The sequence below is a fragment of the Neoarius graeffei genome, chromosome 5, assembly GCF_027579695.1.
Source record: "Neoarius graeffei isolate fNeoGra1 chromosome 5, fNeoGra1.pri, whole genome shotgun sequence".
NCBI classification, from domain to species: Eukaryota; Metazoa; Chordata; class Actinopteri; order Siluriformes; family Ariidae; genus Neoarius; species Neoarius graeffei.
Window position 1 is genome coordinate 7,854,241 of NC_083573.1, and position 12,068 is coordinate 7,866,308.

Sequence of the window (12,068 nt, forward strand, 5' to 3'; positions counted from 1 at the left end):
AAGTCCTAAAAGTAGATAAAGAGAACCCAGTTAAACAAATGAGATGAAAATATTATACTTGGTCATTTATTTATTGAGGAAAATGATCCAATATTACATATCTGTGAGTGGCAAAAGTATGTGAACCTCTAGGATTAGCAGTTAATTTGAAGGTGAAATTAGAGTCAGGTATTTTCAATCAATGGGATGACAATCAGGTGTGAGTGGGCACCCTGTTTTATTTAAAGAACAGGGATCTATCAGAGTCCGATCTTCACAACACGTTTCATGGCACGGACAAAGGAGATTTCTGAGGACCTCAGAAAAAGCGTTGTTGATGCTCATCAAGCTGGAAAAGGTTACAAAACCATCTCTAAAGAGTTTGGACTCCACCAATCCACAGTCAGACAGATTGTGTACAAATGGAGGAAATTCAAGACCATTGTTACCCTCCCCAGGAGTGGTCGACCAACAAAGATCACTCCAAGAGCAAGGCGTGTAATAGTCGGTGAGGTCACAAAGGACCCCAGGGTAACTTCTAAGCAACTGAAGGCCTCTCTCACATTGGCTAATGTTAATGTTCATGAGTCCACCATCAGGAGAACACTGAACAACAGTGGTGTGCATGGCAGGGTTGCAAGGAGAAAGCCACTGCTCTCCAAAAAGAACATTGCTGCTCGTCTGCAGATTGCTAAAGATCACGTGGACAAGCCAGAAGGCTTTTGGAAAAATGTTTTGTGGACGGATGAGACCAAAATAAAACTTTTTGGTTTAAATGAGAAGCGTTATGTTTGGAGAAAGGAAAACACTGCATTCCAGCATAAGAACCTTATCCCATCTGTGAAACATGGTGGTGGTAGTATCATGGTTTGGGCCTGTTTTGCTGCATCTGGGCCAGGACGGCTTGCCATCATTGATGGAACAATGAATTCTGAATTATACCAGCGAATTCTAAAGGAAAATGTCAGGACATCTGTCCATGAACTGAATCTCAAGAGAAGGTGGGTCATGCAGCAAGACAACAACCCTAAGCACACAAGTTGTTCTACCAAAGAATGGTTAAAGAATAAAGTTAATGTTTTGGAATGGCCAAGTCAAAGTCCTGACCTTAATCCAATGGAAATGTTGTGGAAGGACCTGAAACGAGTAGTTCATGTGAGGAAACCCACCAACATCCCAGAGTTGAAGCTGTTCTGTACGGAGGAATGGGCTAAAATTCTTCCAAGCTGGTGTGCAGGACTGATCAACAGTTACCGTAAATGTTTAGTTGTAGTTATTGCTGCACAAGGGGGTCACACCAGATACTGAAAGCAAAGGTTCACATACTTTTGCCACTCACAGATATGTAATATTGGATAATTTTCCTCAATAAATAAATGACCAAGTATAATATTTTTGTCTCATTTGTTTAACTGGCTTCTCTTTATCTACTTTTAGGACTTGTGTGGAAATCTGATGATGTTTTAGGTCATATTTATGCAGAAATATAGAAAATTCTAAAGGGTTCACAAACTTTCAAGCACCACTGTACCTATACTAACATCACAGTGCTCTTCGATTCTTAACTCTGGTCAGAGATGTTAATTTTGCATTTTGCATTTTCTGGAAGGAGTCTCCAGTGTCACTTCTCCTCTACTCTGTCTGTCAATGGAAAGGACTTACCATTGGTGATATTTATGATGTCACAATAGCGAAACAAAGCAAATGTAGGAAAAAAGCATGGGGGGGGGGATAAATGAATTATTTTGTAAGAACAGCATGCCCGTGAGTGTTTTATTCCTTTTAAGCCACAAAAATTTGCTAGTGTTAACAATACAATGTTTTATTGATTAAAGAATATCACTTCATATTTACCTCGTCCGGGACGGAATCCACCAGGGGGCAAGGTATTGTTTTCGGGGGTGGGGGGGTTTCTTTGTTTGTTTGTAACATTATGGAAAAATGTCTGGACCAATCTTTATGAAACTTTCAGGATAGATGGGCATTGGTTTCAAATAGAACCTCCAACATTTTGAGGGTCATCTGGTCAAGGTCACCAAAAAGGTCAAAATCATTTTTTTGCGATATCTTCCTTCATATTCATCATATTTACATCAAACCAATTCCAAAATGTTCATCTTTCAATTCTGCTTCCATTGATATGGTACATGATGGGGTATCTGTCATAGTTTTCTGAGTGGTTGAGGATCAAATGTCAGGAGGGTCAAGGTCATTGCTAAAATTTGCATATTTTCCATTCTAACTTGAAAGCGGTTAGAGACAGAGATGTTTATCATGATCAACATATAGGAAGTCATATATGGGCTTTCATTTGGCACTATGACCTTTGACCTTGTTCGTTTGTTTTTTTTGTTTGTGTGTGTGTCTGTCTGTTAACAATCTAGCGTCTAGACGGTTACACCGATTGACTTCAAATTTTCAGGGTAGGTGGGCAATGGTCCGTAGATTACCTGATTAAATTTTGGGAGTAATCGGGCGAAGGTGGGCGGCACGGTGGTGTAGTGGTTAGCGCTGTCACCTCACAGCAAGAAGGTCCGGGTTCGAGCCCCGTGGCCAGCGAGGGCCTTTCTGTGCGGAGTTTGCATGTTCTCCCCGTGTCCACGTGGGTTTCCTCTGGGTGCTCTGGTTTCCCCCACAGTCCAAAGACATGCAGGTTAGGTTAACTGGTGACTCTAAAATTGACCGTAGGTGTGAATGTGAGTGTGAATGGTTGTCTGTGTCTATGTGTCAGCCCTGTGATGACCTGGCGACTTGTCCAGGGTGTACCCCGCCTTTCGCCCATAGTCAGCTGGGATAGGCTCCAGCTTGCCTGCGACCCTGTAGAAGGATAAAGCGGCTAGAGATAATGAGATGAGATGAGATGAGAACGTGCCATATGGGCTTTCATTTGAATGATTTTGAAATGTCAAACTCAAGGTCATGGATTTTCTTAGGACTATAACCTGACAGCTGATGATTGAGAAATATTTCCATTTTCAACATATAGGTATAAAATAAGTGCTGCCAGGTGAAGTTTGTTCTGCCTGGCAACACTTGTTTTATCTGTTTATAGTTACATTTAATGTTAAACATCTGCAAAATAAGCTACTTCCCGTTATTAGTTATTTTATAGCACCTATAAGCAGTGTGATTAATGATTAAATGATATACAGTATGTTTACATTACTCCTAATTTCTGAAGGTGAATAAAATCCCAAAATTGTCAGTATTGAAAAAAATTTCTGTTGAGTAATTTACAAGTAATTTTCATGTTGTTACATTTCTACATTTTTGGGTTTTGTGGTCCAATGTGGTCTTCTGCTGTTGCATCCTGAGATGCTTTTCTGCTCACCATGGTTGTAAAGAGTGATGATATGAATGCTATATCCTTCCTGGCCAAATAGCTTGAACCAATCTGGCCATTTTCCTCTGACCTCTCTTACCAACAAGGCGTTTGTTTCCACCCACAGAACTGTCCCTCCCTCGCTCGATGTTTGTTTTTTGTTTTTCGCACCATTCTCTGTAAACTCTAGAGACTGTTGTGTGTGAAAACGCAAGGAGATTCTAGCAAGGTTCTGAAATACTCAAACCAGTCCATATGGCTCAAACCAACACCCATGTCACAGTGAAAGAAAGTCACACTTTGAGATCATAATTTTTCCCATTCAGATGTTTGAAGTGAACATTAACTGAAGCTCTTGATTTGTATCTGTGTGATTCGATGCATTGTGCTGCTGTCAAGGGATCGGCTGATTAGATAACTTCAAAAAAATCAGCAGGTGGCTGTAGGGGTGTTCCTAATAAAGTCGCCAGTGAGTCATACATGTCAACCTTTGGTCAATCAAACCTGTATAACCAACCTCCAAAATCCGTATTTCCCTTATAAAATCCTTATAAGATGCAAATGAAAATAATTTACCTAAAATTTGAATGATAATTAACAATGATATATCCAAGTTACTTTTTATTCAATATTAATAACAATAAACCTTCAGAATGAATACAAAGCTCCAATGTTTGACAAAAACACAAAGTGTCACTCTAATGTTCTGAATTGTACTCCATGACAGCTTTTTTAGCAGTCTGCACCAATACCTCACGAGGCTGCATGTCACAGCAAGTGTCTGTGTTGATCTTGCCGGAGTGCCCATTCAGAATCTTTTCAGTCGCTAGTGAAAGTCGCTCAGGTGGAAATACGCGTTTCAAACAAAATGTTACTTCCCGGTTGGCGGGATTCTCGCAATGCGGTGTGCGCATGATCAAAAGTGGAACGAAGTCTCGCTACCACAAGATAATGCGCCATTTCATAAGACTCTTTACTGGCTGTTTGTGCTTTCTGTGGTGTACAGTACGTTTGTAAATGTTATGCGCTCTTTTATCATCGTGGGAATTGATTATAGCTCTAAATAAATATTGAAGTTTTTTTAAAGAATCCATATAACTTTATTTGTACGCCCGTATACTACGTTTATTGAATCAAATCCATATAAAATACGGACATGCCGTATAGGTTGACATGTATGAGTGAGTGTAGGTTAATGTAGGTTCTTTCGAAGTCGACCAGTGACGGATTTAAAGCATAAAAAAACAACAGCACTTATGCAGTAATCCTTATTTTGACAATGTTCTAACTAATAAAACATTAAAATGGATATTTTTTGATTTGCTGAGCTTGTTGGTGAAAATGTCAAAACTCAATGAGATACAGTGATATCCAGACACAGAAATTCGAATGAGAACATGGATGACCTGTACAGTATTTTGGTTTCCATGCAGGTTAAAGGGTCGAGTAGAAAACAGCATGTCTCGTTCTCTGGACATGTGCCAAGTCTCTTGGCATCTGTCATGGGCGATGACAATATGGAATCTGCTCAGAATAGCAGCAGGAACTACAGATAGGAAATACAGATATAGCATCTAGGAACTTACCCATTGATTTTTGCATTCTTGCAATAATAGCATTGCGAACAAAATTGGGGAAAAACATTTAAATAAAAAAGTGGAGCGTTGCCTTATTGAAACTATAGTCGGTAAGATTTTTTGTTAAAGCAAAAAAAATTCAGGCACAAACGAAGTTTGACTCCACAATTACAGGCAGCCAAACTGACAAATCTATCTTCAGTGTGGAATTTGTATCTTTATCCAGTTGCAAAGTTGTTTAGCAAAAGTACTCTTGATAGCTGTTGTGATTTGTAGGCGCTTCTGTATCAAATTTATTTATATCAGGTTGGTTGAGTCTAGTATTAAACTATAAAAGGAAAAAGGATTGACGAAGTTGTAGGTTTTAGGTTTATTTTGTTCCCTCTGCCAACTTTGTTGAAGGAGGTTATGTTTTCGCCTCTGTTTGTTTGGCTGTTCCCAACATAACTCAAAAAGTCGTGGAAGGATTTTGATGAAATTTAGAGGAAAGGTGAATCATGGGTGAAGGAACAATTGATTAGATTTTGGTGCAAATCTGGATATGTATGTGGGTCCAAGCTCCAGATACAGTGGTGCTTGAAAGTTTGTGAAACCTTTAGAATTTTCTATATTTCTGCATAAATATGACCTAAAACATCATCAGGTTTTCACACAAGTTCTAAAAGTAGGTAAAGAGAACCCAGTTAAACAAATGAGATGAAAATATTATACTTGGTCATTTATTTATTGAGGAAAATGATCCAATATTACATATCTGTGAGTGACAAAAGTATGTGAACCTCTAGGATTAGCAGTTAATTTGAAAGTGAAATTAGAGTCAGGTGTTTTCAATCAATGGGATGACAATCAGGTGTGAGTGGGCACCCTGTTTTATTTAAAGAACAGGGATCTATCAAAGTCTGATCTTCACAACACATGTTTGTGGAAGTGTATCATGGCACGAACAAAGGAGATTTCTGAGGACCTCAGAAAAAGTGTTGTTGATGCTCATCAGGCTGGAAAAGGTGACAAAACCATCTCTAAAGAGTTTGGACTCCACCAGTCCACAGTCAGACAGATTGTGTACAAATGGAGGAAATTCAAGACCATTGTTACCCTCCCCAGGAGTGGTCGACCAACAAAGATCACTCCAAAAGCAAGGCGTGTAATAGTCGGTGAGGTCACAAAGGACCCCAGGGTAACTTCTAAGCAACTGAAGGCCTCTCTCACATTGGCTAATGTTAATGTTCATGAGTCAACCATCAGGAGAACACTGAACAACAATGGTGTGCATGGCAGGGTTGCAAGGAGAAAGCCACTGCTCTCCAAAAAGAACATTGCTGCTCGTCTACAGTTTGCTAAAGATCACGTGGACAAGCCAGAAGGCTACTGGAAAAATGTTTTGTGGATGGATGAGACCAAAATAGAACTTTTTGGTTTAAATGAGAAGCGTTCTGTTTGGAGAAAGGAAAACACTGCATTCCAGCATAAGAACTTTATCCCATCTGTGAAACATGGTGGTGGTAGTATCATGGTTTGGGCCTGTTTCTCCAAGCCGGTGTGCAGGACTGATCAACAGTTACCGCAAACGTTTAGTTGCAGTTATTGCTGCACAAGGGGGTCACACCAGATACTGAAAGCAAAGGTTCACATACTTTTGCCACTCACAGATATGTAATATTGGATCATTTTCCTCGATAAATAAATGACCAAGTATAATATTTTTGTCTCATTTATTTAACTGGCTTCTCTTTATCTACTTTTAGGACTTGTGTGAAAATCTGATGATGTTTTAGGTCATATTTATGCAGAAATATAGAAAATTCTAAAGGGTTCACAAACTTTCAAGCACCACTGTATGTATGCAGATCCAGGATATTTTTGTCTCTTCCCAACATGACTCAAAAAGTAGTGAACGGATTTGGATGAACTTTGGAGGGAAGGTGGGCCATGGGCCAAGGAACAATTGATTAGATTTTGATGCAAATCCTGGCATGTTTGTGGATCCAAGTTCCAGATATGTATACGGAGCCAGGATTTATTTTTTACTCTTCCCAATGTAACTCAAAAAGTAGGGAATGGATTTTGATGAAATTTGGAGGAAAGTTGAGCCAACGAACAATTGATTAGATTTTGATGCAAATCTGGATATGCAGGTTGTGACAGTTCGTATAGGTGGGTGGAGCACAGAAGGACGGCAGGCCAGAACTGAGTTCACAAAACTCTTTTTATTGTGACACTTTTCAGCGTTACACTCTCCGAGACACTCAGACACACGCACACACATCGGTCATCTGGTTGGGGAGAGAGCTCCCTCTGCTCTCGCTCTCTCTCCTGAAATAGGGCGCGGTCACTGGGGAAGACACACAAACACATTAATTAACATCAGGTGCAGTGATTCTGCCACTTACCTTCCCCGACTCCGCCCTCCGGTCACAGACCGACGCTTGACCACGCTCCCACTGCCACACAGGTCAACATCGTAAACATCTGGATATTCTAGTATGTGGCCTGGTGGAGGTATATGCTCAACCAAGTCCCCTTCTAGTTCTCCAATTTGATTCGAAGCTACTGATGACCTTCAATGGATTTATTCTCATTGCTAGCTAGCCAGAGCTCCATTAATGATAGCACAACCTATATTATGAAAAGTTATTCTGAAAGTAGCATGAAATTCCAAAATATTACCTCCTGTAGCTTTAAAAATATGAAAGTCTTCAGTTTCAGTGATATACATCAATTATAACGTGTTGTATTTAAGAAGAGAAAGTTAAACAAAGGACAAAAAGGATTAAATTGGTTCACTTTTAGTTCACAGATTTATCAAACAAATTTATCTGCTTCATTTTCTCTTCCGTAGATAAAATCTTCCGGAAGTGTCTGGCCAATGGGACTTGGGCCTCCAAAAGTAACTACTCTCAGTGCAAAGCTATTCTCAGTGTCCAGGTAATGCATGATGTGCACACACATTTACACAAGTACACAAAAACACGTGCAAGAAGAAAGGAACAATGTGTCCAACCAAGTGGTCGGGATCATAAGCATGAATTTTTGTATAATATCATGGCTAGAGATCCAGAGAGGAAGAAAATTCTGTGGAACGTTCAGATAAACAAGCAAGAGCGAAATCAGCCAGACATAGTGGGGTTGGATAAGGCATTCCCAAGTGACCCAATATCCATGAAATGGAATAAGAAAAGCTGGAGAGATGCGATGCAGTGTGGTATTAGATGAACTCACGTTTGAAACTAAGGCTTTCCCACTGGTAACGGAAGCACAAAAGTTATATCTCATTCAATACAAATGCAATGAATTTATATTTTATTAATAAGAAGACGAAATGGGCGGCACGGTGGTGTAGTGGTTAGCGCTGTCGCCTCACAGCAAGAAGGTCCTGGGTTCGAGCCCCGGGGCCGGCGAGGGCCTTTCTGTGTGGAGTTTGCATGTTCTCCCCGTGTCCGCGTGGGTTTTCTCCGGGTGCTCCGGTTTCCCCCACAGTCCAAAGACATGCAGGTTAGGTTAACTGGTGACTCTAAATTGACCGTAGGTGTGAATGTGAGTGTGAATGGTTGTCTGTGTCTATGTGTCAGCCCTGTGATGACCTGGCGACTTGTCCAGGGTGTACCCCGCCTTTCGCCCATAGTCAGCTGGGATAGGCTCCAGCTTGCCTGCGACCCTGTAGAAGGATAAAGCGGCTACAGATAATGAGATGAGAAGAAGACGAAATGCTCTGGAGCATAATGGATACAATTGATGCAGGGGTTAACTTTTTGGATCTCCAAGAATGATACAAGAACCACCTAAAAGCTATGATCTAAAACTGCAGTCAGACCAAACAAGAGTAAAATTGGTTTGATGGAAAGGGGGATTCACTGAAGGGGGGAAAAAAGTGGAATGCGAAAGATGTACGCTTGCTTCTGGTATCTCCAACTTTTGCTTCGCTCCAACTTTACCTCAGTGAATGTTAGTTTGTGAATTCATGAGCCAAAACGAAACAAGAGGGCGAGGCTGTGCTTTAGCGTAGAACGTGATGTTTATCTTTTCAGCTGTTGATCCTTGTGGTTTGATCCCCACATTTTATTGTTAGTATTGTTGACACTCAGGGCGAAGCCAAGTGTTGTGACAATATTCTTAAATGTGCGATTTAATCTCTTAGTGAAACATTAATGTTAAAAAAATGAATTAAAAAATCCAGGCATGTCTTGAAAATGTCTTCGTTAAGAACTTATTTTATAAACATTATAAAGAGATTTTGCTTGTCCAATCACTTTGGCAGGGCAGCACGGTGGTGTCGTGGTTAGCACTGTCGCCTCACAGCAAGAAGGTTCTGGGTTTGAGCCCAGTGGTCGACGGGGGCCTTTCTGTGTGGAGTTTGGATGTTCTCCCCGTGTCTGCGTGCGTTTCCTCCGGGTTCTCCGGTTTCCCCCACAGTCCAAAGACATGCACGTTAGGATAATTCCATCCATCCATCCATTATCTGTAGCTGCTTATCCTGTTCTACAGGGTCGCAGGCGAGCTGGAGCCTATCCCAGCTGACTATGGGCAAGAGGCGGGGTACACCCTGGACAAGTCGCCAGGTCATCACAGGGCCAACACAGAGACAAACAACCATTCACACCTACGATCAATTTAGAGCCACCAATTAGCCTAACCTGCATGGCTTTAGACTGTGGAGGAAACCGGAGCACCCAGAGGAAACCCACGCAGACACGGGGAGAACATACAAACTCCACACAGAAAGGCCCTCACCGGCCACTGGGCTCAAACCCAGAACCTTCTTGTTGTGAGGTGACAATCCTAACCACTCCACCACCGTGGCGCCCAGTTTGGATAATTGGTGGTTCTAAATTGACCATGAGTGTGAATTGTTGTCTGTCTCCATGTGTCAGCCCTGCAACTATCTGGCGACTTGTTCAGGGTGTACCCCAACTCTCACCCATAGTCAGCTGGGATAGGCTCCAGCTTGCCTGAGACCCCGCACAGGATAATGGATGGATGGATCACTTTGACAATAACAATTCGTCCTTGTGTCCATATGCATTTTTCAATCTTATCTTATATAGCGATAAGATAAGAAAGTGCAGCTCTGGAAAAAAAATTAATCTCTGTGTATGGCAGCCATTTCATTCCATTTATTGGAATTCCAATAAAAGCACACCTCATTTTACTTAATGAGGTACTGAATAGGTGATCCTGCAATGGCCTGGTGACTTGTCCAGGGTGTACCCCGCCTCTCGCCCATAGTCAGCTGGGATAGGCTCCAGCTTGCCTGCGACCCTGTACAGGATAAGCAGCTACAGATAATGGATGGATGGATGATTAGGTGATCACCTGAACCAAGTCTGATTTAACAAGGAAAAGTATAAAAACCACTGCTGTGGTCATCACTGTCCTCTTGCAATAAGATCTGTTTGGATGGCAAAAACAGTGCTCGTAGTACCTTAAATTTAATTGGAATACAAAAATATCTATTCATCATGCCTAAAGAATTAAAAACAAAAGTTTTGAGTGAGAAAAAGAAGGGTTCGATTCTGGCTTTACTGGCAGAGGGATACAGTGCGCATCAGGTTGCTTCCATCCTCAAACTTTCAAAGATGGCAGTTCATAAGAACAAAGTCAGGCAGCAGATATCGGGGACAACAAAGTTACAGATTAGCAGAGGGCAAAAACGACTCTCTGCTGATCGGGATGATCGTCAACTCCGTCAAATGTCACTCAACAACCGTAGGATGACATCAAGTGACCGACAAAAAGAATGGCAAATGGAGGTTTGAAACAGGACTGTTTGAAACAGGCTCCTCCGAACGGGGTTGAAGTCATGCAAAGCTAGAAAAAAAGCCCTTCATCGATGAGTAGCAAAGAAGAGGTTTGCTAAAGACCATGAGGACTGGACCGTAGAGGACTGGAGTTAGGTCATCTTCTCTGATGAGTCCAATTTTCAGCTTTTCCCATCACCTGGTCACCTAATGGATCGGTGATGATCTGGGGTGCTTCAGCAAGGCTGGAATGGGGCAGATTTTGTTTGTGAAGGACACATTAATCAAACCATGTACAGTACAAGGTTAACCTGGAAGAAAACTTGCTTCCTTCTGCTCTGACAATGGGTTTTCCAGCAGGACAATCCTCCATGCCACAATTCTGGACGAGCGTATACCTAGCGTAAGAATGTTAACAACTGAAGCTATGCGATTAGAAAAATTATACATATCATGACACTTTACCCATCATTTTAGCAAAGTTTTACAATATTACCATAATACTGTTTTTTTATGTATGTAATTACATGTATAGAGTGTTTTTTTTTTTACTTAGAATCACGCCCATCTTCTCAGCTTAGCGAAACAACACTTACAGATAATGACAAAATGTCCATGCTGATAACATTGTCTATTTTGAACATACGAACATTAGGATCCTCTATGAAATATCGATCGATACGTCTGATTCTGGACAGATTTTAATTTGGGTTGTGTGTGTTGCAGAGGAAGAGCAGGTTGCATTATCGAATAGCTGTCATCGTTAACTACCTGGGTCACTGCTTGTCACTGCTCACTCTCCTTATCGCCTTCATCATCTTCTTACGACTCAGGTAAGGCCATCAGGAATAATAATAATAATAATAATAATAATAATAATAATAATTTCAAAAAAACAATAAGTTTGACCTTGGTTGATAATTTTAATGATATTTATAACATGACGATGAACAATGAATTCTGACAGTAGGTCCAGCTACCAATCAAATCACAGTTTTATATTAATGCGCTTGTTATATTACGTTTTCGTTTCTAGAGTAACAACTTGCACAGGGACTCTAAACTTCAATCTATGTAAGTTTGAAAACAGAAAAAAGTGTTTTTTTCGAACAAAGAAAAACATTGATTGATACGTATGCTTTTCTACACGCAGATGTTCATTTAACGTTTGTGGAAGGAGTCTCCAGTGTCAGCACTTGATTTGTTTTTTTTGAATGAATTTCAAAAGAAAATGAGGAAATGACTCGTTAATAGCTGCTATAACGCAAGTCATAACAAGAAGTAACTGGCTTCAAAGATGTTCTGCAGCATTAAATGTAACCTTAAATAGATAAAAAATGACAAGCTGTCATATTTTTAGGTTTATAGAAAAATACGTAACAGTAATTTTACTTCCTCACACAGTGATGAACAATGGATTGTAGAGAGGTTGAACATGAAACTTGGCTAAACATT

At 40.6% G+C, this 12,068-nt stretch overlaps 1 protein-coding gene across 1 annotated transcript in view; it reads left to right on the forward strand.

Annotated features, from left to right (window-relative positions):
• Positions 1-12,068, forward strand: part of LOC132885865 (corticotropin-releasing factor receptor 1-like) — a 64,550-nt gene that overhangs the window by 16,012 nt on the left and 36,470 nt on the right. Inside the window, exons 5-6 of the mRNA XM_060920386.1 lie at positions 7,718-7,803; positions 11,340-11,446. Coding sequence (XP_060776369.1) covers positions 7,718-7,803; positions 11,340-11,446 — 193 coding nt within the window. The remainder of the gene's footprint in view (positions 1-7,717; positions 7,804-11,339; positions 11,447-12,068) is intronic.